Here is a 27,867-nt window from a genome sequence, read left to right on the forward strand (position 1 = left end):
CGACGCATTCTTCTTCGTCTTCTTTTTTTTTTGATCATAATGAATTCTGACTGCGCTTTCACTGTCAGTTTGGGCTGCACCAACTAAAGTGTGGACTTCAAGTTAGACAATTTTACGAGATTCAAAATATGGAGGATAACCATGCTTGTGGCATATTTGTAGAAATATATAATTGTTCTTTGTCTTTAACTGTAAACGGTGTGACAAAGTTTATGCTAGTACTCTCTTTTTATTATCATCCGTGAAGAGTGGTACACACCTGGCTGAAAATGAGATGGTTTAGCCCAGAAGAATCGTTGCAATGCCTCTTGATGGGCAACTAGATACACAGAACACAGAATGGCTTGACGGCCCAGACACATCTTCCATCTCTGCCGTTTCTATCACATTTTATCTATGAGTTTCCTCCGTCGCCGTCTAGATTTTTCTTCAGCAAATGTTGGAGGCAGGAAGAAACAAGTAAAACCACAACAAGTGCATCTACCAACCCTCATATTTCGAAACGTTTGCCAACGGCTCTGCGACGCTGTGCTGTTTGCAGGAACCAACAGCACCTTTTATCCGGAAACTTCATCTGGTTACTGCTAATGAACAGAGTTGGCTATATACGTTGAAACTCAAATTTTACAGTAGGTAGTTTTAAGTTGTCTCAAATTACCCAAAAGTAGGTGAAAGGGACATTTTAACGCCAATAGCGACTGTGTAATTACTTAACACTTGCAACATGGCTGCTGCGGGAATGGCAGTGAGAAAAGTTTGACACTGACGTGGGAGAAGTTTTATGCGAATGCTAGTTGGCACATGAGTCATTGGCTAGATAAGAAAGTCGTCAGTGGTCTCCTCCAGCCTGGCACCGCTTTCCCCGGACTTCCAAACCAGTGGCTGAACCGTGAGAGAGCCCCCTCCTCCTCTGGAGTCGCCGCCGACACTCACTGCAGTGGACTTTGTGGGGGAAACCGTCTTCTTCTCCATCGCAAGCCGTGGTGGCGTGTTAAGGACTGGTCGTCGGTCAGCGGGCTGTGTTCCGAGCTAAAATGCATTTTTCCATACCCGAAACGGAGGTTCGTTCGGGAGAAAATGGATCGACGTATGTGGTGAGTGTACTAATTTGCCTTTTTGTGTTATCCGCTTTCACTTTAGCCCGTGTTAAACGCAGGCTTCAGCTGGCCACAGGTCGGGCTAATGTCAACGCAGCACGAGCTGCTGTGTTTACCGTTAGAAACGATCTGATGGCACGAGCTGTGATGTGTCACCAGCCTGCCATAGAAACCAATGCAATGAAAAGAGTCAGCTATGCCACCAGTTTACCACAGAATGCTTATATTACCGTGTTTAAAATGACACCGTGTAGATAGGTGATTAAACTTGAATCAAAAGTAGAGCTTTTTTGTAAGAAAAAAAGTCAACATTCTCTGATTGCAGCTTCTTAAATGTGAATATTTTCCAGTTCTTTGCTCCTCTATGATAGTAAACTGAATATCTTTGGGTTGTAGACAAAACAAGACATTTGAGGACATTTTGGCTTTAGGATCAGATCAAGCAACTAATCGCAACAACGACTGACAGATAAATCAACAATGAAAGTAATCGGTAGTTGCAGCCCGAATTTAGGGAATTAAACCAGGAGGAAGTTGGGTGAAAGTGTTTTTGACTTTCAGTGCATCTGGCATAGACAAGCTGTGGACTGAACCAGCAGGGATATAACCTCCGTTTTTCATCATGATCAACATTATATTTGGCATTGGACTTAATTTGGTTGATGTTGTTATGTGGCTGAAAAATGTTGCATGGTCATGTTGTCACTTACTGTCAAAGCCACCTGAGGAGAATTAAGTGGGGCCCAGTCCCTGATTCTCCACCTCAGGCACAACAGAGTCCCATTTGTTTTAAAGGTTTGACTCAGCACTTAAATTCTTTCAGAGATTTGCCACCGTGATATCACAATACTCCTTGTTATGTTGAGAAAAATACAGCCAGCATAATTGCTTTAACTTCACTGTCAAGTCCCTGAACTAACAGTTAAATAGAGTCTAAAATATAGCAGTCTTGACAGCACAGCAAGAGCTGCAGTAATTTGCAGCTCCATCATTTTGCTTGGTTGTTGTACTGCAGGCTCCCATAGCCTAACTGCATGTTTATTTTCTTTGATTCTATTCTGTTTCTGTGTGTTTCTGAATTGCCATTGTGTTTGAGAGGTGCTACGCCTTGTTTTGCCTTGACACAGTGGCAGACATGCTCTGTAGAGCTCGGAGAGGATACTTCATGGAGGTTGGTCAAGGACAGCTGTAGTGAAGCATCATCAATATGAAGCATTTTAAGCTTTTGTGGATGTTGCGCACCGTTTTCCTTGTAAACCATGAACAACAGTCATGGACACAGTTGAGACCCGTGCTAATGGGTGGCAGAGGCAGTATTTTTTTAAAAAAAATTTACTGACATCTCTAAATGTTTTCTCCTTTTCTCATGTCGCTTGATGATTTGGACAAGGGCATTGGTGTGAATGTGTGTCTAAACCAGACCTGTCTGTGAACACACAAGTTGTTACGTTGCTAGGGAACAGCTTGGGTTCAAGCTTATTTCCTGTCAGTTTTGGATATGATATGAACAAACATGGGTGACGACAAACAATCTTGGATCCTTTTAGAAAATACAGTCTATAGTTTTCATTAATAAACAAGATTTAGTATCGGATGTTTTTCAGAAGAATGCAGCCTCTCTCATATTCACCAGATGCTTTGAAATAACATCTGCAACATCTGACTTCCATGTGACATCACACTGGCAGTTCTCAGTGTCACACACCTGTGAATAACTATTCTCCATCTTGACTCCATGTGCTCCACAGAGGAGGAGGGGGGGACCCCTTGGAATAAGTTTCATTAATATTTAAGCATGTCAGTGATGTCAGTGTGTTCACTGTCCATGCTGCCTCAAGAAGCACACAATTTGCTGGAGAAGTCGGTATTAGATATGCAGGAATCTGATTTTGATCTAATCTAGTTTATTTCCCGTCCACATTGTTTTGCTTAAACCTTCTCTTGCAGTTGAAAGTCAACACGTTTCTAAATTGAGCATTCAGATGCCACCTCTGGCTCCTTTCCACCTGGCTGAGCACATTTCTAGCATGCACTGCAGTGGGAAGTCGAAAGTGACGGGTTTTCACCTCTCAGCCAGCAGTCCTGTGACTGTCATTGTGACCTTCCTGTTACCAGCCCACAGGAAGGGACTTTGCTTGATTATAATGCTGAGAGATGGGCTGTGTACCTTCGAAGCAGTAGGCCACAGAATCTGCAGAGTTTGCACATGGCTTTTTAGAATAACAAGGCCTGCATTTTTTCTTTTTTTGATATGGTGCGACTCCTGTGCAAGCATGGACAAATCGAGTGCTCACAGAGAGAGAGAGAGAGAGAGAGAGAGAGAGAGAGAGAGAGAGAGAGAGAGAGAGAGAGAGAGAGAGAGAGAGAGAGAGAGAGAGAGAGAGAGAGAGAGAGAGATATGTTGGTGCTACTGTAACTAATGGTGACTCATTTACTTCCAATGAGGAACAGGTTAGGACTTAGACATGAGCAAATTCATCTGTTCCTGTTTATAGTTTTGCAAAACATGGAAGTCATTCTCAACAGCATGCCTTTATCAGCCTGCATCTGACAGTGAGCAATATGTAAATAAACTTAGAGGCACAGAGATTATTCTTAGATGTCTTCAAATAAACACCTATCTGAGAGTTCCTCAGATTGAATCTGATTTCGTCCTACACATACATCATATTATGTGAAAGTAGGGAGAGTAAATATGCACATCCCACTTAGGTGCAGGGGTGTTGGAACTGGGCAGTGATAAAAACAGTAACCCCTGCACACTAATTGCAAATTACAAATTTATTTAAATAGATTTGTTTGCAGTTGGATCTCAGTCAGGTCTTCATCAAGTCAAGATGTTGTTTGACCTGATGAAGATCCAAGCCGGATCAAAATGTACTATATTTAAATAGATTTTTGGTTTGGAGTTGGTGTGCAGAAAAGAGCAATAGATCATCGTTGTTATATTTAAGGCAGTGCCCTGTTGAACTGTCCCTGAGTTGAACTGCTTACAATTCACAAAAAGATGAGGATCATTTTTGTGTGTTATCAAGCTTAGCCAAGACATTCTGCATACTCATTCTTCCTTCCTGCCTGGACACTGCCTACATACACATCTTTGAGTTCTTTTGTTGGCCTTCCCCCAAATTCTTTAGCCTTCTTCTTTCCCTGTGGTACTATGGTTTTGTACTTGCTTTGTTTTCCTATTGATTGGTAGTGTAGGTCAGCAATAGCATGTGCAACTGCATGCAAGTGTGATCAGAGGCCTGTACCATAAAGCTGGATTACGGCTTAGCGAGATAACTTCAGGCTTAACCCTGGCTTTTCGGTACCATAAAGGTGGCTTACTTTCTATCGGGCTACGTTGCCGTGGTAACCTATGCTGAACACCTAACCTGCTCCGGAGCAGGATCAGTTCAGGATAAGAGCTCAGCAGGTATAAAAGCCCCACCTACTGACCAATCAGTTCTCTTGGAAAATGGCCTGTCCGTTTTATGAGAACCCGGTGGATCTTGGTGCACAGCTTGTGCGAAGAGCACTCAGGCGCGAGAGAATATTTAGAGATCGCTGTAATTGGTTCAAATTGTCTGAACAATCACTGTACGAAAGGTACAGGTTTTCGGGAGAGGGGTTACAATACATCTGTCAGCTGCTGGAGCCTTACATCAGTAATGTAACGCACCGCAACCACGCGCTGACAGTCCCACAGACAGTGTGCATTGCACTGAGGTTTTTTGCCACAGGTAATATATTTCTTAGTGATGTTTGTAATTATTATGATGTCTTTAAATCCCTCGTTGGATGGGTTACAAGCAAGCCACAGATAAAATGCCATTAATCAATTATTTGTTTAAGTAAATCATGGATTGATTGATTCATTCATAGGTACTTTTATGTATTCTGTTGGCGATGCCGAAAACCTCGGGAAAAACACAGTATGTAGAGCTATTCATAAAATCGCGGGGGCCCTGACTGAGCTTGTCGATGCATTCGTGGTGTTTCCCGGCCACCTGCCCACGCAATGCATCAAAGAGGGCTTTTATGACATCGCAGGTAAGCAAGGTTGATGTGTAATTTGCATAATGTAGACTAAGCCCTGGGATGTTTGCCGTTGTATATTGTATTGTATATAGCCTCCAACATGTAGGCCTACATATACATATGCTACATGTATAAGATAAAGTAAGCGTACTGACCACTTTGAAGTATATTTTTATACTTATGTTTGATTTGCTCCCATGTTCTCTTTGCTCCACTCGGGCTGCATCTGAAATAATAAGGCTACAATCACATGCCATAACGAAAAATTTCATACACACATACATTTATGGAACACACAGATGTTACTGTAGTCAGATATACAAGTGCAGTCATAGTGGGGAAGTAATATTATAATGACACTAACTTACGCATTGACACAGTCGGCGATTTTTTGCCAGCAATCCTTGCGCCGTTTGGCAGCTGCAACTGTGTTGCTTTTTGCCTGGATTATTGATTTGTATTCCTCGTATTTATTAATTATTATTGTTTGCTCCTCTGTAGTGAAATATGCGGCTCGGGCTGATTTTTCCATGTTTGCGATTGGTCGCATGCAGCAAACTCCGCCCTTTTTATGTGAGCGCGCACAGATCTAGATTGGACAAGCCTGAATTGAATTAGTGAGTTGATAGCCGGCTTTATGGTACCGAAAATCCGGAGGGCGGATGTCTCGTTAAGTGAAGCCCGATAAGTAAGAGGAAGCCCGGCTAGGTTAATCAAGCTTTATGGTACAGGCTTCAAGACTCTTCAGAACTTTTTGTTGTAGTTGTTTTGACAGATGACCCACCATGTTGGCTATAAATATTCACTGTGACAGAAGGGGAAGGTGATCAATGCACGGATAGTTTGTGCTTTGACACCCAAATGGGAAATCACTTTGGCAAGCATATAGAACGCACTTCCTGGTGCAGACATAGTCATTAGTCAGTTTCTTTAGAGATTTAGGTAACAAGCAAGAGTAAGGAAAGGAGATCAGTCATGTGCATATGTTGAACAATTATATTTATGATGTGACAGCAGCCACTGATTGTTTTTAATCCCACAATTAGCCAAACCTTGAGTAATTGTCAATAGATGCTGTTGTGGAAATGTTCCTGTAAAGAATGAAGGCAATTTTAGTGTTTTTGGCTGAGCTGGCTGGTGGTTCAGTAGACTTGTGTTATCTGAGAAAAACAGTAAATTCTTTGAACAGTTCAATGGTGCTGTTCTGTAAGTGAGCCGGAGTTTGGGCAAACTTCAAATATTTTTGACTTTCTTGAGGATATAACTAGAGTATCACTTTGCTATTCTTGTGGTTTAGCATCACTCCCAATGCTTAATGAGGCATCTGACATGAGAAGTAGATTTGCTTTCTGGGATTGGCTGCAAACTTGACGGCAAGCAGATATTTGGATTGCTGATTCCAAATGATGGTTCTGTGAAGGAGTATCCAGACACGTCTCCTTTTCTGTCTGTCAAAACAAACAAGGGCTGTCTCTGAGAAAGAATTAAAGATCCCTCCTGTGATTGTGGTTTCTGGTGGCTTCTGCATTATGCAGGGAGAAGCTGTTTTGATTGGAAAGGCAGGTTCTGTTTTCCCCCTTGGAAGTCAGTGGGCTTTGATTGAATCCAATTCACACTTCATTTGTTTGGTCCTCCTAATGAAAACAAAGCGAGGAAACACTCAGTGGCAACATGAGATGAGATGGAAATTGAGGTTGTTTTGAGGGAAATCTGCATTGAAACTTGTGTTCAGGGTACAGGATGTTAATTGTTATTGCTTCCGTGTCTTTGTGGTTTTATTTCTGCACTGAATGTATTACCCGGCACCTGCTTTGGACTGATGCACTGAAAAGTCCTTCATTAAATTAAGCTTGTGTTCCGAGATTATCTTTCCGTATATTTGTCTATGTTTTCTTCTAAATATCTGCATACGTATATTTAATTATTTTATTGGGGCATTTTCAGGCAGACACATCAATACAAGCATCTACACAATGTCAGACCTTCACACAGTCTTTCTCCTCACATTTTAATTGGTGGCCATTCTTTCTCACAGGCCTACAACATCCATGTCAATGGCGTGCTGCATTGTCGGGTACGCTACAGTCAGCTTCTTGGCCTCCACGAACAGGTAAGTCTTCAGCCATCACAGTATAGCCATCGCTGTCAGCTTTGGACCAGAAGTGACTGGTCTGCATGTGTGGCACACTGAAAGCTGTTTAAATGCCACTACATCCACCCAGTGTGACCTTTCTCTCGTCTTTGTGTCACACGGTCGATGAGCCAGCCTCCCATCACTTTGAATCACGAGCACGGCGGCTTGAAGTCTTGCGCTGTTATTCCTCCAAGAGTTCAAACTATCGCATGTAAATAGGCAGCATTGTGGAGGAGGTTGGAGGGGGTGGGCGACGTGGAAAGAATGTTCTTGGCCTTTCTTTCACTTCACCTGCTGGGAAAAGGAACTTCATCTGAAAAAGAAATGTTGTTGGAAAGTGTTGAGTTGCCTGATTTTAAGACATTTTTTGGCCTCTGCCTCGGTGAAGCTTTACACAAGAGCCACAGCTATTTGTTAGAGCTGTCATTAGGCAATTAGTGTATTCAGCACCTACTTGTTTTTCTGTAGTGCTGTTTTTAAAATGAATTTACTTGAGAAAGAGCCAAACATACATTTTGTTGGAAACAACAAAGATGTTGCAGAGATATAGATGCATTGTTTGTTTGTTAGAGATGGACTCATACTGGGTTTCTACCTGCAAGCTCTTTGTGCTATAAAAACTACGCCACAGCATGTAGCACTGTGTTACAGAAGTGCCCAGTCTCCTGTTTTCACATATTAATAAATAAACAAGCAAGGGCCAAACTTTGCTATCTCCATCCTCACTCTGACAGTTGCCGTTGCCAGGCAACAGGGTGTGGGGTAGACACACTAGAATCTTTAAGAACCAATCCCACATGGCCTCCTGTGGCACACGCATGACCCCAAAACACCGGTGATTCCGGGGGCTCACACGCTCCACTCAGTTGTGGCTGAGAAAATTTGAATGTTAATTGTTTCTCTTGTTTTGTCGTCTATAAAGACTTGTAATAAGGTCACACTTCCGCAACATCCGGAGCTTATTTAAAGCCGTCAGTGAAAACAGCATGAGCTTTGCTTGGAACGAAGCTGTATGAGCTCAGATCAACGCTGATGCATCGGTTATGTGCTTGAAGTGTATGGCTATGAGAGCTGATTTGTATGTGTAACCAGTGCTCGCTCTGATGTACTGAAAATACCAAAGAGCAATGTGTTGAGGTGACAATCACCTCTCCTCCTCTGGTACCCTCTGGGGCCTACCTTCATCGTGCCATATGTGCAGGACCTGAGTGTTTTATAACGAAAAAAAAATGTGTCAGTGAATTCCTAATGACGAGTGTGATTCACAGCTTTTGCCTACAGCAGCATACAGGTTCAAATTAAGCAAATGTGATGTGTGGTTCTTAGACCTGTGAGAGCTTAGTTTAAGACTTTCACGGTTCAAACCTACCAACCCTCAGATGATAGAAAATGGGAAGAAATGAGTCAAGAAGCTGGAAGACAAAGTAAACTTGGAATGACTAGACATTCAGGGTCCAGATGTGTGTGTGTGTGTGTGTGTGTGTGTGTGTGTGTGTGTGTGTGTGTGTGTGTGTGTGTGTGTGTGTGTGTGTCTGTCTGTGTGTGTCTGTGTGTGTCTGTGTGTGTCTGTCTGTGTGTGTGTGTGTGTGTGTGTGTCTGTGTGTGTGTCTGTGTGTGTCTGTGTCTGTGTCTGTGTGTGTGTGTGTGTGTTATGCACGGAAACTCCTCTAGCTAGTCGTTGAAACAGGGCTTAAAATAAACCTGTGATTCATCTCAAACAGCATGAATGTACCTCTTAGAAAAATGAATCCACATCTCTTTAATTTAACAGAGTGCTACTCTGTGCTGAAGGATATTGGTTAAGTCATTAAAATATGTATATATCTGGTTTCACAGATGTTCTAAATATGAATAAAAAAGTGAACGTTAGCCATCTGCCCCTCGTCAGATTCCTTTAATTGTCTAAAGAAGTGTAATACAGGTTGCATTGTCTGCTGTTCAGCAGCCTCAGCTTCATCTTGTGGGTTATATCAACAGATAAAGAAGGAATATGGCAGCAATGTGGTGCCTGCATTCCCTCCAAAGAAGATCTTCACACTGACTCCTGCTGAGGTCGAACAGAGACGAGAACAGCTGGAGAAATACATGCAGGCTGGTAAGTTATTCATGCTGAATGGACTTTTTACAGAGGGCTTGTATTGCATTTCACCTCATTTCTGTCTGAATTTAAATTCCAGCGACAATGCGGTAGTTTTGTCAGGTTCTAAATTGGATACTCTCCTTCTCTGAATTGCACTACACATATCCCTGACAATTTGTTTTCCCCTTTTAACTATGTTGGGTGGGGTGGGGGGTACATTGTGAAAGGGGAAAAAAAGCAGAACAAACTAAGACTAAAACGTTCCTTGAAATGTTTGCTTCTCCACAACAATCACAAGAATGGGTAGGCTTAGTGTCTGTGGGGAGTCGAGCCATACACTGGTCTCTTCATGCCACATAAAAGCATATTAGTGTTTTACTGAAGAACTGATGATCCGAGCACAGAGTGAGCTGGGACACTGAGCCAAAGCCTCACTAGACAGAGTTGTGCTGACACACTTGATGAAAAAATAAACCCTTAGTCAGGATTTCAGGTTTTTTTTTAAAAGTTTTATGGTTTTGAATCCTCTAGTGATGATGTGTCACCTCTCGGGGAAAAATACTTCTCTCTGAATTAAAAACTGAATGCCATAAAGTTATATTTTTCTGGTGAAGAGACACACTAATTATTTCCTCAGTAAATATGACTCATGATTGTTTTAAATCATGTTTGTCAATCCAATTGGAGTTTCATGTCCCAATTTGGGAGGTTTTCAGCATATTGCCCAAATTTTTGTTAACAGGTCAAGGGTGAACCTTTTACACACACACACACACGGATAAGACTGGCAGCAGTGCAGTGGGTTTGTTTTAATCCTCTCAGGCACTGGCAGTTACAGCAGAACAAGGAAGCGTTGTTCAAGTGTGTATTTGCTCATAGTCTGGGAGCATACGCACACAGGGTGTTCTTGGCTACACGTTCGCTTGGTTACATCATGGCTTTTTACATAGTTATGGAAAATGAACCACCACAAACACAATCTGTTCTGACGCAGATGGCTCAACCTTGTCATTTTGTCAAAGGGTTAGACTCATTTGTAAGAGGACAATAATACACAGGCTGACACACACGGACGCACACTTATCATATTGTAATCATACACGGTTATCATGTGGATTAAATGTACAGCTCTGCATCTGAAAACTGCAGTTGTTCATCTCAGCTGTTATTTACCAAATCTGGGGCCAACAACATGATGAAACTGGTTTGTAGTCATTTACAGTTTTAATTGAGCCTCTGCCAGATAACAAGTTAATAAATTCTTTTACGGGCCTTCCTTCATAAAGTGCAGGGTGTTTTTTTGCATGCAAAGCTAAATTGCCTTGACAAATGTCTTGAAAGGTCAAACCCATTCACAGGAACAAAATAAAACTGTGTGATGAACTGTGTGATGAGAGGAAAATGGAGAAGAATTGAGAAATGGTTGTGCCTAAGGAGGTTTGTGTTTACATAAGTGTAAGACCCGAAACTAATTGCCGAGTTATCATTTTAAAACCAGACATATCTCTTCTTGACTTCCGCCACTCCTTACATTTCACTCATCAAAGAGATGACTCATTTTGAACTCATACTGCCATTTTGGTTTCGCTAAATTCTTTTTCTGATTTTTTTTTTTTTTCTTTTTTTACAGTGCGTCAGGATCCCTTGCTTGGAGCCAGTGAGATGTTCAATAGCTTCTTAAGGAAAGCACAGCAGGTTGGTAATACAGATAGCACTATGCTGTTTTCTTTTGCACCAACATGGTCACCAAGCCCTTGAGGACGCAGGGCGTGCTCCTCCAACCAAAAGGCTGATGCAGTAATTTCTCAGTTAGTAATTACTTCAGGCGATGTGGTCGAGTGAGGTAGCTGTGTTTTTAACAGTTTGTCGCAGTTTGCAGCAGCGTTTGCTCTTATCCTCGGTTGTGTCATCTCTGCTTGTAAAGTAGTCGGTCAGATAAGGATTGACTCGCATGCAGAAATGTGTAAAGTGGTTACATCAGACTTGAAGCTAAATAACAACATGGTTGTACAGTGTGTGGGAGCTGGATCCATCTGAACCATTGTGTCATAAAAAATGAAAAGTGAGCCTAATGATTCATCCCACCAGATTTGCTCTTTCTGTGGGACTAAAAATGCTAACGAGTGTGAGCTGAAGTGCACAGTGCTGGTCGCACAAACCCTTGGTGTGTTGCTGCTGCCTGACAGAAAAGGCTATTTCAAAATGACTTATTCAGAACAGGTAGCGAGGTTTGATTCGTCATCCTTCAAGCCATGACCTGCATTGCCAGGAGGGCTGTAAATCCAATAACCTTCATGGACAGATTCATTGGTCTGCAGCCACGTCACACCCATTCTGCTTCTCCTCCTCTGCCTTCCTGTCTCATTATAGTCTGTGCCCCCCCCCAAGTGCCTTTATGTATGGTGAGGACAGCAGGTGCAGAATAGGAGATGAGTTGCCACCTGCCGTTGTCATTTCATCTGCACCTTTAGTGGTGGGGATGTGCTTGGAGACCCCCTGCTGAGGGAACAGGCAAGATGAGAGATGATATTGCAGAAGTGGTGAGAGACTGTCTGACAGACAGGAGAAGCTGGGGATATCCAGTTTAAGATTTCATACTTCTTGATATCAGCTCAGAAGCTATTAATTAGACTTTTGAAATATTCATAGGCTTTAGCAGTTCAGTTTTCTTTCCTTTACTTGCTGTTCATTGATTTCTGAGGGTTTTTTTCCATCATTTTGTTCAGTTAAGGAATGAAGAGCAGCACAAGCACAACAGTCCTAATAAACACGGTTTTTTTCATGCCTGAGAGCGGCGAAATGAATGGATGGGACTGCTAGAGCTGCAACAATTAATCGATCAGTGGAAAATAAATCTGCAATCGTTTTGGCTCCTTTTTTAAGAAAAAAATGACCAGCTCCTCAAAAGGGAATATTTGATTGTATGCTAAATATCTTTGACTGTTGGTTGGACAAAACAAGACAGCACTTTGGACACTATGTAGATGATAAATAAATGAATGTTGGAAACAATAATCTGCAGAATAATGGATAATGGAAGTTAGCTCCAGTGCCGGCATCCCCACTACAAGTTAGTCAATATGAAATTTTCGATTGCAGACGGCTAAACATTAACTTCTGTTCCCTTTGTTAAGGAATTTAGAGTTCCTTTAAATTTCAAATTAGGAGTTTTCATGCTGCACTTTTGTTTTTGACATGCCTATGTTTTTGTTTTGCTTTAAATCAGACCCCCATGTCTGCCTAATCTGTCTAATCTTAACATGCTTTTATCATAAAATTGCCTTTCCTAGGCTTTATGTCTTGTTTGATTCCAATCTCGACAATTCAGCTGCACTCGCAATATCTTTCCTAATGTCAAAAGTTGAACAGACTCACTGGATCAAACTACAAGAGGAATATTTTTCCTGCCCATGTGACTCGGTGTGATGTTGTATCTGACTGACAGGAATGAAAATGCGTAGCTTACCCATGAAGCTGAAGAAAAGCCTGTTATGTTTTGTGTCCTTCCCTCAGGAGACGCAGCAGATTCCCACAGAAGAAGTCGCTCTAGACATCTGCCTCTCCAACGGTCAGAAGGTTACCGTCAACATTCTGACCTCGGATCAGACGGAGGATGTCCTTGATGTAAGTACGGGAGTGCATTTTGTTCTTGTTCTAACATTTCTAAGGGAAATGGGAAAAAAAGTGTGTTCAGGGTGCTGCCCAAAAGTGCAGCATGGCTGAATGTTTCAACCCAGTGACTAATGCTACAGTACATACAGAATAAGGCCTGAAATCTTGGTAAAGTTTACATCATTTGAGGTCTTTTATGGTTGGTTATCAACCTTCACGCTGTTTGTGTATGTTTAACTAGAGGCACTTGATGTCTGCAGCTCATAACAGAGCTGACAGATAACTTGGTTTTCCTTCAGGCAAGCAGTTCTGATGCAGACTCTTCTGTAAGCTCTGATGTTTTAGACACGACATACACTGTAGCAAAGCAAATTAAGTCACACAATAATTTATATAGACCCACTTTGCCAAAGCAGAGATCAAAGGACTTCATGAAGTCACGGTGGATTCAATCTAACTTATGAAAAATCACAAAACACAATCAGAAGAAAGGAAAGGAAAGGAAGCACACACACAAAAACAGACACCTTGACTAATTTCTAGCCTTTTTTTGTAGTAACCAGACCTTTTAGTACCATAACCATGCACACTCTAAACTAACTTATCACTGTAAACATGCTGATGTTTCATCATGATGTCCTCTGTTCCTCTTGGCTATAAATCAAGCTTGTTAGAGTGCTCTTAAAGTGCTCTAATGAAAGTTTAACCACAGCAGGTCTCAGAGCACATCACAGTCAGAGTGCATGTGTGCGTGCGTGTGTGTGTGTGTGTGTGTGTGTTGGCTTGACAACAGTTGCACTCACACTTGTAGCATTTGTTTGTTTAAACAGCAGCTCAAAGAAGAAATGGCAGTGCTGAACACACATAAGCAAACATTGATTTTTATCACAGAGAAAGCCATTGTTCTGTGTCAGAATGTAACAATAACGCAACAATAATTACAGCAGAATTTGTTTTTGTTTTCTAATCAGAAAACAGTCAAGCTGCTCGGATGAATTTCGTTCTTCATGGATAAAAACACAAAGTCAGCATCAGCGTACTAAAAACCAAATAAAGTCAGTCAGTTTTTTTGTTCTATTATTCTATTTGGCAAACAAAAGGCTCTTGATAAGTGGAATCAGACAAAGCCCATCCATCTTCTTAAACCTAAAGGAGTCAATATTGATCCTGTTTTAGAGGACAAGACATTATTGTGGCGTTTTAAAGTTGGTTGTGTGTAAAATATGATTGTGGTAATATCCCAGTTTTTGATCTAATTCCAATCTTCCGTTACCTCATACTGAGCTGCTTTTTCATCCTGTCTGTCTTCAATTTTAGCTTCATTTGTCATAGCGTAGAAAAAAAAAAAAAAATCAGATGACGTTATGAATGAATTGAATTCGAGCGTGAAAACCTCTCTCTCTCTCTCTCTCTCTCTCTCTCTCTCTCTCTCTCTCTCTCTCTCTCTCTCTCTCTCTCTCTCTCTCTCTCATATCTTTGTGCAGGCTGTTGCAACAAAGCTTGACCTTCCAGATGACCTTGTTGGTTACTTCAGTCTCTTCCTTGTCCGTGAGGGTGTGGATGGAGGGTTAACATGTAAGTCTCAACACCACTTTCCAAAAGAATCAGAGGAATGCAAGGAATGAAAACTTCTCAACTTTCCCTGACATTACTAAGAGAAAATATTCTGTATAATGTCCCATTTATGTGATTAATTATTGGTTAATAAAAGTGGGAGAGAGAAAGAAATCCATAATTCATGACTGCTGGAATGTATTTTCAGAAATTTCTGCATCATAAAGGCTTGTTTTTGTGAAACACTGCAGCTGTAAACCATCTGATAACCAGCCTTGTTTTATCAAGGCAAACTAAATGTGCTGCACACTTGGCACTTTGATAAGATAATGTAAATTTAAAATACTTTGTCAGGTCAGCCAAGGGCCTTTCTCAGAAACACACCAACCACACAGCTGCGCGGACAAATGACGATCTTCCAAACAGATAAAGAAAAGGAAGTCTGAGTTGGAACTGGGAGCTGTAATGTTTGTGATGTTGCACTGAACATTAACTTTCTGAGCAAACAAAGGAAATTATGTCTGCAATCTCACGCTTTTGATTTTAATTTTGTTTTTACTCTAAATTCCTGATAATGAAGTGCACAGGCTAGGCTCTGGCCACAGTTGAGCAGCTCCGTTAATCTGCCTCAGCGTTTGGAGATTTACTGTAGTTTAATTAGAAAAGAAGACCTGCGCCGCCACATGAGGGTTGCATCTTGTATCGTTCCTGCTGTATCTCTGGCTTGAATGCGTAATTCAGTTATTAGGTGCTCAGAAGCTGAGAGCCAGGCTTTTGTGTGTTTTTTGGCTGGTTCGGCTGCACGCAGTGTTTTCAGGTCAAGTATTTGTTGTGGCTCCATAATCACTTGTGTCACGTGTCAGCTGCAAAATGACATTCACTGGCCAGCTTCTGATTAGTGAAGTCATTTTTCCATAAAGACTGCAGGGAGGGTTTCATTACTCTTTCAGCAGACTATCCAATTTGGAAGATTTAAGCAAACATACATTGTTATGGCTTGAGGCGAACGTATTTGTTTGGGCTAGCCTAATTAATTGTGCTTATATCTGGAAAACATGATTTTGTTACATCTTTATATTTATTGGGCACATTTTGTGCCTCAAGTAAACTATTATTTCTCTTTTTTCCAACAACATTGTGCCATCATAGCCCTTCACTCTGAATGCATGAAGTTTTAAAAGTCAAGATAGAGGAGGAAGACAACGTGGAATAGATAAATACTTAATAGATATTTTATGAATCCAGATGCCAAACTGCAGTGTTACAGCAGCAAAATCACACACAGGAACCACAAACTGTGCTGTGGGATGTGACTAAAATCTCATATCCAGGTAAATAAAAGGTGATGACTGATATTTGGTTATTTCTCCTTTTATTTAAAACCTTTGTGCAAATTTTTTAATGAAGCATGTAACAAAACATGACATATGGATGGTTTTTATTAAAGGTAAATAAGGATAATGGTGCTTCAGGCTGTTATGGGGACCAGTGCACGGCATAACCAGCAAAGTGCACTTTTCTCGTCCACGTCAGACTTTTCATGTCCAAAGCTCGTCCACGTGACAGAAGGTAGCCCCTCTTTTATGTACAAGCCCCTCGTTTTGTCCTGGCTGATCTGAGTCCTCCTGTTTGCAATTACCCCTTTCTGTGTCGCATTCACTCTCCTCCATGTTTGTTTGTGTTGCCTTCAGCAAATTTCCTGCCTGGATCAGTGCCATGCAGAAGAATGCAAAGCATTGTCCGAATGATGAAGAAAAGAGTGTGATTTGCGACACAGCTAAACAAACGATAAAGCATAGTATGAAATGAAGTGAATCCTCATATACACGCATATCTGTAGATGCGTGTGTAAACACAGGATCTCCGAAGTGACTCCTGATTGGTGCATGTCAGTTAGATGCTTTGGTTAATCCTTAAAATGTATGGAAACGCCCATCATGTCTGTTAGTGTGAAGCAGTTTGTTTTCGGTAGCGCAGCTCAGTTTGCTTTATGTTACCATGATTCTGTGCCTGTTCCTCATTTTCCTCATTTAGTCAACAGCGTCACAGTTTTTCTTACCAGTGGCCCAGCAATTTAGCCACAGATCATTTGCTGGCTTTCAAGCTCTCAGTTGTCTCATGTTTCTTTGAAAACATGTTTTTTTAAGTGTAGTAGCAGTAACAGCACACCAGCACTCAGCGGTGGCCGACACATTTGTTTGTGAGTAACAGTTCGAATGCAAATCACAGCAGAGTATTTGCATCTGCATGTGTTGTCACAAGGAACACCACAGTGGCACAGGCATAAAGCTTTCCACATCAAGACGTTTCAGTTTTCCAATCCCCTTTTTTCCATTTCATCACAGCCCTGTCGGGTCAAATCCCTCCTCGGTCCCAAAGATTCTCTTCTCTCGCCTTCCACCTGCCAAATAACCCCCCCCCCCGCGCCAAATCCATTCCAGGCTGAAAATGGTGCCAGGTGAACTTGGAGGAAACTGTAAATATTACAGACATGTTGTATATTCTTGGCACAGTTAAAGTCTGAAAATCTGTGTGGTATGAAAGAGAAGGGCCCGTGTGTTAAATATGACTCAACTACTAGAATAAATCCGATGCAGCAGGCTTCGGATCAAACAAAACTGGTGGGAGTATTGATGCAACAGGACAGCTAGAAAAATTCAATTCCTCTCTGACAGGCATTAAGTTTCCCAGAAGTCTGTGTAAATCAATATATGCTGTAAAATATGCAAAGACGTGTCAAGAAAAACCAGCATGAATAGCAGTGCTGGTTGTCTTAACCACATTTCTTTTTTTTTTTCTTGTGAAGTTTCCTTGTGATGACTCAGTTCGCATGCCGTTTCAAAAATGTTCCAAAACATTTTAAGCATTCACTTCGTATCTGTTTTTTTTAATTCCTGCAGAGATCACCAGGGTGTGTGTCTACCTCCTGCACACAACATCACTGCCCATTAAGGAGTAAACGCGCTTTTAACAAACCTAATGGCAAACTAAAGCGCCGTTCAGTCGTCTGATTTGTAGTCTCGTGCACGTTCACTGGTGCCTGAAAACCAGCAGCAGCAGCAGCATCAGCAAGCACCTGAAATCTCCTTCACTCTCCTTAGGGAATGGGCCGTGATGAAGCAGCTGCAGATTAGGGACAAACACACAGCCATGAAGCCCATTATCTTTTTTTCACATTTGAATATTTGCATAGACACACAAAAACTCTACTGGGACCTGCCCAGATGGAGATCTCCCATCCCTGGTTGTCTGATGTTACCACCATTATCCAAACGTCCTTGGGACTTAACTGGAGCTATGCTTGTTCCTTACTCTCTCTCTCTCTGTATTTCTCTGTGTCTCTCTCAGTTGTGAGGAAGCTGCAGGAGTTTGAGCTGCCTTATGTGTCCATTACCAGCTTGCGGAGCTCTGAATTTCACATACTCCTACGGAAAAGGTACCCACCACCTGCCCACATCATGACTTTGAATTTCATCACGTCCTTCCCAAAGCACTCTCCTACACATGTAATTATAGCTGTGATTCATTGGCCAGAGTATTCATGTGTTATTTATCTAATCCTGTAAAGAAGCAGGTCAGATATTTGCTTTTTGGTGAGCAATATGTGATGCTGTAATGCTGTAAAGCGTTCTGCTTTCTTTTTGCGTTCTGGCTGTCGCTCCTTTCACTCCCTATCTGCAGTGAAGCACTTGTTCTTAATGTGTCAGAGCAGCAGTTAGCCTAACCACAGGCTGCTTATCCGACTTCACCATCTCCTGCAAAGTGGCAGTTAATTTGGAAAAGAGACCTGAGTCATTTGTTCGCCGAGGACGATAGTTATCGTGACCAGACAGGTGGTGCATTTAGCGTCATGTCGAAAAAGTCAGGGATTAGACGGGGACAAGAATCTGATGCTGGTGAAGCGAAGCACTGGATAAGAAACAGATTGCATCAAATTACATTGTTAATCTCCTCACTTCCTAAAATGACTGATGTTGCAGTTTTCATTTACTGTCTATAAACTGAAGTTTTCAAAGTTAAAAGGTAACTTTTACAGCCCAGTATCTTCAACTGGTCATACTGTCAACAAACAGAACAAAGAGGAGCCAGACCGAAGCCAGAGGATGATAAAGGAAATACGGAAATGTGATTATTTATCTTGCCATAGGTTCGAGGTCATGTCATTCAGCCCTGCTTCATGCCTCATGCTGCTCTTCCTAAGTAGGGCTGTACCAAACTAATTTATTTTTTCACATTCAAAGCTCCTAATGAGGTTTTCCAATGAAGCAGCTTCAAATGTCTGTTGTCATGGTTTATGATGTCACCACCCATAAAAGGAACTCCTTGAACAAAATCCCTCAGTATGAATAAATCATCTTTCTCTGATGAATATAACTCCTCAGTTGCTTCAACATAAATTATTTAGGCAGCAGGTTAATCCAATAAAGGCATAAAATAATACAGGTGCGTGCCTCAGACACTTTTTTGACAGCAGTGAAAATGTTTTTGAAAGGCTAAACAGCAACAAATATAGACAGGAGCAGAATATTTCCTGAGATAAAAAGGTGAATTTTGGAATTCTTTTTTTCAATGAATCATCAGCATTGGTCAAAAACGATCCTGTTATTATATGTAAACTGGACTGTTGGACTGTGTGGATGCTTAGTGTTTCCCCGCAGTTAGAGAATTTACTCGAAGGTGGTTGGCGCTGGTTGTTTTTCACACACCAAGCATCCCCAGCTGCTTGAAACAAGACTCCTTCTGTAAACAGTAACCGATAGCGTATCCTTAAACTTAACTGGGCGTCCCACAGCAGAGCTCCTGTGGTGTATTCGAGCAACAGTTTAATAAAACAGTTTAAAGTTAAAAATTGCCCAACTGTAGCTCTGAGAGAGAACGGGGTCAGCGCTGCTTTGTGCGGCATCTGTCATCAAGTGCTGCGTGAAAAATCTTCCTGGGTGGGCCACCCAAACAAATTCTATCCATGGAAAATAATGATGTTGCTTCCATATCAAGCCTGAAGTTGGACTGCTCCCCTCCTCAACATAACATTTTTCTGCTTCCTCATGTGCCTGCTCTTTGGTCACCCTGCCTCCCGCTGACTGAGGTACACAGGATGTTTACTTTCTTTCTGCCTCAAGGAAAGTCTTAGTCCTCCTGACCTAGTTTCACTGTGGAGTGTAGAGCAGCGAGGGAAGAATGAATGTACAACTCACAAGTGGAGGTGGAGGAAAAACAGACCCCCAGTGTATGAGATCCAGAGGAAGGATCAGGTCAAAATGAATGGAAAAGCTCCGGTTCATTTTGTTTGTGTCCAGTGAAAACATTGAATCCACATAATGCCGCTGTAATGCTGACATTTCTAAACTGTTAATGCGTCAAGAGAATTCAACCGCATGTCTCAGCTTCCAGCGCACTTTTAATCGAAGCCAAAGCAGCAAAATGAAAGCAATCACCTCGCGCACACATCTTGATTCCGCTGCTCGTTTTCTCTCGTTACTCCTCCTTTCACCATCCCTTAATCTTCTTCTCCCTTGTTACCTGCTTTGAGTTGCTGATGCAGCCAGACAGCATGCTTCACATCTGCTCGAACGACTCTCTCCATCCACTAACACCCCCTGTGTCGTGCAATTACAACACGTTACATTTCACGCCCGTGCTAAAGTGCTGTGAGGCATGAATGCGATCTGAATTTTCGCCGAAGAGCGAAAGAGGATAAAACATTCTGCGCTCTGCTAAATCAGACACTTCTAATTCTAAACTGAGGTATGAAACCATTGTCAGTTAAATAAAAACTTTTCACATCCAGGGGATGAGATATACAAGCAAGCGAAGTATCTCAAATCACACTGAATATTTTTCACACGCTGAAAATTATTTACCACTTAAATCTTTTTTTTTTTTCTCCATCGAGTAAGACTGATCGTTTTGCCAGCTGTGACCTTTTCTTCTCTTCCTTCACTCTTTTCTGTACTCAGATTTGGATCATTTTTCTGTGTAAACCCAGATCCGACCCCTCTCCGTAAACTGAATTCATGCATTTTGTTAACGTCACGCTCCACTCCTCAGGCTGCCCTCAGGCACCCACACATCATCTCTCTGCATCCAAGCACCAGCCGTAGCCTCCAATCTGACTACGCCGTCTCTCTCTCGCAGCTGTCCTTCAACCTCGACTGAAAGTAGTGCTTGAGTTGAATGCTTCCACCTGCTCTCTCACTGACATTGAGTTGAGAAATTTATTTTATTACTAGCTCTCATTTAACAAAGCGTCAACGCAGGTGCATATTTAACGTAACGATATCCAAGTTTGTGCAGCTGTGTCACTTTGCTCACTCTACTTTAAGTCCACATATAGATTAGTAAAGACTGACCGAGCCTTTTCTTTCTGCAGCTACTGGGACATGGCGTACGATAGCGACGTCATGGACAACAGAGTTGGCCTGAATTTGCTATACGCCCAGGTAAGGTTTCATTACTTTGGTTAACTAGACTCTGTCATTTATTTTCAGCAGCAACACGGTGTTAAAAACCAGCTTTTTTTAAGTTAAATTCACCTTGAGCTGTGGAACCGAGCAGAAAATTAGATGAGATTGTGTCTGTTACGTCTTTCGTCTGCTGTGTTTTATTGAGCTCTCCTGGCGCCTGCATCACATCTGGGAAACTAAATCCAGCGCCACTTCATCCCTGGCCTTCCAAATGCTTTGTCGGTCCCCCGGGCCCCTCCATTATCTGATAGCGATGTCAGCTTGTTTTGACTTTGCAACACCTTGACTCCTGTACCTCCTTTGTGTTCCTCTGATCTTATTAGTAGCGGATTCCCTTTGCAGCGACAACCGTCATCTGTTGTATGAAGCATTTGTGGGGCTGCAAGTTAAATTAGAATCTGCTGAGTGTTACCTCTGAGAAGCAGAGAGAGGGTATAAAAAAATGATATCAAAGAAAAAGCATGTGCATTTGTGCATGTTTCTGTGTAATTATCTGCTGGCTTACACTATTTACATGAAAAGCTCAGGGAGTGATTTGTCCCACATGTACCAAAGGAAATGCGAGAGCATGCTTTGTTTTGTTCGTCTGTGCGCATAGATGAACTCAAGTTCTTGTTTTTGCTTCACCAGACAGTGTCTGACATTGAGCGAGGCTGGATTCTTGTCAACAAAGACCAGCACAGGCAGCTCAAATCACTGCAGGAAAAAGGCTCCAAGAAAGAAGTAAGCAAAGGCATCTCCTACTTCTATGGCATCTCACACGAACCCAGCTGATACTCTGAAATGTCTGTGTCCGAGGATAAATCTGTAGACCACAGAGAATACTGCCTCCGGTGCATTCTCTGCTGCAATTAGCCTACTTTTTCCCATGATATGAATTTTTAATCACACAAATCCAGTAGAGAATTCAAACAGATTTTCTTCAGGGATTAGACAAAGACAGATTTATTTATTAATTTGTTTATGAAAAACTAGTCATCTAATAAATGATTTTGTATCCTATTATTTTCCCAGTTCATCCATCTAGGTCAGACTCTCAAATATTATGGCTATATCAAGTTTGACCCTTGCATCACCGACTTCCCCGAGAAGGGCTGCCAAGTCATCGTCAGTGCCGGCAACAACGAGCTCAACTTCCACGTCAAGCTGCCCAACGAACAGATGAAGGAGGGGAGCTTCAAGGTCACGCGCATGAGGTGTTGGCGAGTCACGTCTTCTGTAAGTGGAGAGAGAGGACAAGTGAATTCATCGTCAAGTGTGCCTGTATCTCTGAAGCTTTGTAATAATCAGATTGGGATCGCTCCACATTGTTAGGCGACCGTGAGCTGGCAGAGGTAGAGCTGCAGCAGCTTTGGCTCAGAGTCCATCTCATACCAACACGAGCTTCCTGCGCTTCCATGTCGCCTGCTTACAAACCTCCTCGCACCACTGCACCAGAAACAAATGGCATTAGTTTTTACTCCTGCTGCTCGCTAAAAGTGCTGACCTCCACCCCATCCATCTTCATCAGTCCAATTATCCAAACATGCAGCCCACACAAGGATGGTGCTTTATCGATCTGGCAGCCTCACACATAGAGCAGCATCCTTTCTTTGAACTGACAATTGGCTATTGGCAAGGAGGGAATGTGATGGCATGCAGTTCATGGATGCACCTACAAAGCTCGCTCTATATGCGTCCATACAGTGCTGACAGCTCCTATAATACAATAAGAAATGAACAGACTTTCAAAAGTAAAATCCCACAGACTTTCAGGGAAAGGTAAGTTGCACTGTTTCACACAGACCATATGCTTAAAGCACGATTTAGACTGTTGCCTAGCAACTGAATTGATCAGTAAACATGAGATGCTGTCAGGATCTGTCAGTCCGCTCAGCAGATGACAGCGATTGATTGATCGGGCCTCGGTTCGATTCACTGCGATTAATCAATTCAGTGTGTTGCACTGTCACAGGGAGAAAAAAAAAAGAAGGGAAAATGTCTCCTTTTTGTATTTTGCTGCAAATATTGGAGGCAGATGACTCAATCAGTCACAGTCAGATGGGCATTTCTGTAAAAAAAAAAAACAAGAACTAATTACCACATGCATAAACAGTCCTGCTGCCAAACCGATGAGATGTAAAATGAAAGGATAAACAATAGACTGGAACAACAAAATCATAATACAACAGATTCTTAAAGGGAACCTGTGAAAAGTGCTTTACAATGTCCTGGACGAGCTCTTTCAAGTGTCAAATAAAATAACCCTGATGATGTCATCAGGGTTATCTCGGCTTGTGCTCGCAGCTTTAAATTTTTAACAGAAAGTCAGTGTTCTAAACTGGTGCTGTAGGGTTTGAAAGAAGCATGCATTTAGGAGGCAAAGAGGGTCTTATGAAGAGTCAGGTCCAGTTGTATTATGGGAAATGTAGTACCCAGTGCTTGTGGGTGGCTGTGACTCAGGAGTAGAGGTCGGTGGTTCGATATCCGGCTCCTCCTGCATGTCAAAGTGTCCTTGGGCAAGAAACTGAAGCACAGTTGCGTGTGTGCGTGCGTGCATGTGTGTGAATGTGGTGTGTGTTGTTAAGCGCTTTCAAATTGACCAGACTAAATTTATCCCCCTGTAGCTGGCAAGAAATCCAGAACAAATTCCTTGTCTAAAGGATAAAAAATCTCCATAATTGTCTCCCAGAATCTGCATAAATTCAAACCATCCTGCACCACGCAGCTGCCTTGAATCTGCATTTTCTTCTGCTTCCACCCAGTCGGTCGTCTTGAAAAGAGACAGCTCGACGATCTATTTTCACCTCTGTGAATGGCTGAGAAAAGCACTACATGCAGCTCTACCCTCATACAGTCATTTTCAGACTCAATGCAAGACCTCATTTAAATGGAGATGGGGGGAAACAGTTCACTTTTTTCGCATCGCATTAGTGTTGGAGCAGCACAGTCATTATGTGTATCACAGAAGCTTTTATGAGTCTCCCAAAGTTAATTTGCACAGAGATCTGGACACATGGCAGCACATCTAAAATTAAAATGCATCTTGGGCCGTCTGATTACAGACCGAGCCCCCACGCTGTCCAGCAGGGTGGTTAATTCCTGAGCTCGTTCTCAGAGGTCAAAGTCATTTTAATGAGCCCTTTCCTTTCCAGCAAACTATTCAAAACATCTCATTTGGTGCAGTGCTGCAACCCCCCTCGTAGTCGCATCTCAAATTACATCCGGAAGAACATTTCTAAATAGTGTATGTGTATGTGTCAGAGCTTTGTTTTTGCCTGTATTTCTTTATGTTACATTTGCGTGTGTGTGGTGTTAGCATGGGAGCTCCAGCTCGTTTGTGGCCCACAGGAAATCGTCTCAGTGAAGAGCACAGGCTCCATTAAAGAGGAATGAGGGCTCGTCTCCAGGGAGCTGTGTCTGAGCTTCACAAATTCTTGAAGGCATTTGAAATTCTGTATTTGTTCGCACTTCTTTCTGTCTGGGCACCCGTGTTAATCTTTTAGCATGTGTCTTCTGAAGAGTTGGCTGCCTGTCAATGGTGATGCAGCAGCTCAAGAATCAACAGAAAAATGCTGCTTACATGACCCTCCAGTCATGAAGTACAATTGCAAGCTGGAAGTGTGTGAAGAAATATGGAAATGTTTCTTTTCCATGCACTTAGAACACCAGAAGACAGACTTGAGTCCACAATAGAATAAACCTAGTTTTTAATTGGACGATAACAGCTCAGACAGTCCAAATCAGAACTCTCCACATCTCTGTCCGACTCTGCAGCAAGTCCCGATAGCCAACGGCACCACCAATCCCTGCAGCTCATCCAAATGCGAGGTCAAGCTGGAGCTGGCCTTCGAGTATCTCATGAGCAAAGACCGCCTGCAGTGGGTCACCATCACCAGTCAGCAGGTGAGAAGTAGCTGACGGGGGTCACTGTCAAGCATCCAGATCAGCAGAGCGTTGAGTAATGATTGTATTCCACATTTTATTGACTCTCATTGTGTGATTTCAGGCCATCATGATGAGTATCTGCCTGCAGTCTATGGTGGATGAATTGATGGTGAAGAAGTCGGGTGGCAGCATAAAAAAGGTTTGTGACAAGAAAAATGAAATCCTTCATAAGCTCAATGGCGTCCTCAACAAAATAACCACAACCTCACTCAGATTTGCAGAATTCATTCAATCATTCATTGATTTTCTCTCACAATTTGAGACAAAAGCCCATAATTTACAGGATTCCTCCTTAATAATATCCTCTTCTTCATTTCCTCTGCTGTCCTCCTCCCTCTAGATGCTGAGGAAACGACACAACGGCTCCATCCACCGCCCTGACAGTCAGCAAGCTGTGAAATCGCCCCCTCTACTGGTGAGGAATGGGACAGCGTGCCCTCAGTTTGAATCAGATTCTGTGTGTGGAAATCAGGATTCATTTGACCGTGCATGTTGTTTTTGGCTGCAGGACTCCCCCGACCCGAACCGTGAACAGATCGTCAAACTCTCGGTGAGTGTATTTCATACTGTGAGGTCTAAAAATAGCAAAGCAGCACGCAGCTGAATGATGGGTAGTAATATCACGTGCTCCCAGAGCCTTAAACACGCACTCATGAATCAGTGTCAGTGCAGAGTTAAGCATAATATTGATTGTTCCATTCAGACCAAGCTGAGCTCCGTGTCCCTCCGAGGGATCAGCGCCTCCAACTCGGCCAACGACATCAGCGGCAATGATTTCCATGGCAACTATGCTTTCGAGGGAATCGGGGACGATGACCTGTAACCGCCGCCACGCCCTCCCCTCCCTCTTCATTCCACTGTCAACGACTGGGACAACAAAGATTACAAGCTGAGCTGAGCCGAGCCGAGCGGACCACACACGACGTCCGATTCTGCAAGATTGTAGCTTCTTCCTGGAGAATATCGCTGCCTTAAGCTCTCATTTGATCTTTGACGGTGTCCTTTCTTTTAGACTCTTACAAACTCATCTTGTTTAGTTTTTTTTAGTTAAAATCATCACATTCAATTGAAACTTTGTCCCCTATCTTATTAAACTTGTGGCAGTGTTACAGTAAAATAGCACGTGAAGCTGCAGGTACTCAAACAGGGAGGCTTTCTGTATGTAACTTCAGTTTCATCCACAGCATAAGTGAAGTTCTTTGATGCAGTTAAATCCTTGAGGTACAAAGTAAATGAATATATTGTGAACAACATGAAGAAAACCTGCTAGATCCTGGATTCCTCCCTCAGTGGCTGCATGTTCCTTCCCAAGCAGAGAGCCAAATGTTTAGTTAGACCTGGCACTAGTGATAACACAGCACAACTGGACGTGGGCGGTTCTCCAAAACGACCCTGGGTCCAGCGAATGCGTCGAAATCGATCTCAAAACTGTAGACTATCCAGAGCAACCGCTTGCTTCTGTGGGTGATCAATGTTTGGCTTGGCTACATACCAAAATGTCATGTTTTTCTACTGTTAGTGGACCTCTGTGTGTCATGCGACTCATGTGCCACGTCCGTAAATATCTTAGCAAAGGTGCCGGTGGTGTTTTCAGCTTCATGTGAGGCACAGTCACTCATACTGCCTTCAGAAATAGTCTGATGCCTTAACTTTTACTTTTTAGCCTCGCGGGTTGCCATTGTACAGGATGTCGGTTGAAGCCTAAACGCCAGCCGGTGTTAACTAGAATCTTGCAGAACTTGATAGATGGTTGCTTGGGCCGAGCTGCTTGCACTTGCTGCACCCATCATTTTGCACAGTATTACAGGTGGAGATGAATGTTTGAGTGGAAGCTTGAGCGTGATTTTTAACATTGTGTGGAGATTTTTTTTTTTTTTTTTTTTGGTTCCCAATGGGCTCTTGTAAATCCATCTATGATTTTTTTAAAACCAATTTTTTAAAGGTTTCTCATAAATGCCAAATTATAGTTTACTAAAGCATTTTGCACAAAATAAACATAAAAATTATGACAAGGTCACTTTTTATATTATGTACATGCAATTAAGTATTCTGAACATTTACTAATATCTTTATCATCAATAGCTTATTGTAATCAAATAGATCAAATGTAATCTACGCTGTATAGAACAAAAAGTTTAAATGGACTAACATTTATCATTGTTTACATAATGTTTATAGGGACTTTATTAGTTAAAATGGAAAGTGTTTACAAATTTTGCATCTGATTTTCTTCGTCTTTGTTCTTTGTGGGGCGAGCGGCGGTGTCGTGGGGAGCATTCTTCGGGGCTTCAGTTCATTGTAATTTGTATGTGCACTGTGCCAATCATCTCAGAGGATTCAGCTGAAAAGGTGCTTTGGTGAAGTGGCCAATGCGATCACGGTTGCTGGAAGTGGAGAGAAGGCAACAAAATGAACATATCCCGCTATTTTTGAAGACATGTCATTCCATTTTTATCGCCGTGTCAGCGCGTTTCGAAGCCTCTTAACGTAAATCAGTGCCAGCCTATCGACAGCTTTACTCTCATTGGTAGCCAGAACTGTAAACAAAATGTTCTCAATATAAATGTCTTGTTCTTTCACTGCTGTGCTTCTTCTTCTGTCTTCTGTTGCATTTCCAGTAGGGCGATGTGGACGGCGTCATTCATGTCTGTTTTCTCTTATCTGTGTCGGTAAAAAGTACGTGGAAGCTGCAAGGTCCTGGATGTTAATTCGTGTGTCGGTGTCAAATGACACTTTAAAGTGCATTTATCATCAGCATCACTTTTACAGAGAATATCAGATTTCATGAAGATTGAATTGATTCATTCCACTACTTTTCCTTTTGATTTTTAGTGGTAAGGTCAGTGACAACTGTCATGATGCTACAATAAACTCTGAAATTAGGTGAATCTGTGGGTCTTGGCTGTCAGTTAATGGTCCGCTTCAGTCATGTTTGCACCACTATGACGTGTTCTGTCAGCGGCAGCTCTGGGTCTC

The 27,867-nt window shown here is 42.2% G+C and overlaps 1 protein-coding gene across 1 annotated transcript; it reads left to right on the forward strand.

The window, feature by feature from the left end:
* Window positions 1–303: 303 nt before the first annotated feature.
* Window positions 304–27,777, forward strand: snx17 (sorting nexin 17). Its single transcript, XM_070986853.1, has 15 exons — window positions 304–1,094; window positions 7,156–7,230; window positions 9,232–9,349; window positions 10,965–11,029; window positions 12,848–12,958; window positions 14,431–14,521; window positions 17,849–17,936; window positions 20,871–20,940; window positions 21,595–21,687; window positions 21,979–22,182; window positions 24,721–24,849; window positions 24,953–25,030; window positions 25,232–25,306; window positions 25,400–25,441; window positions 25,595–27,777. The coding sequence occupies exons 1-15, from the start codon at window positions 1,035–1,037 to the stop codon at window positions 25,712–25,714; spliced, it is 1,419 nt and encodes a 472-aa protein (XP_070842954.1). The 5' UTR covers window positions 304–1,034; the 3' UTR covers window positions 25,715–27,777.
* The last annotated feature ends 90 nt before the right edge of the window (window positions 27,778–27,867 follow it).

Source organism: Chaetodon trifascialis, chromosome 19 (assembly GCF_039877785.1).
Source record: "Chaetodon trifascialis isolate fChaTrf1 chromosome 19, fChaTrf1.hap1, whole genome shotgun sequence".
Taxonomy (NCBI): domain Eukaryota; kingdom Metazoa; phylum Chordata; class Actinopteri; order Chaetodontiformes; family Chaetodontidae; genus Chaetodon; species Chaetodon trifascialis.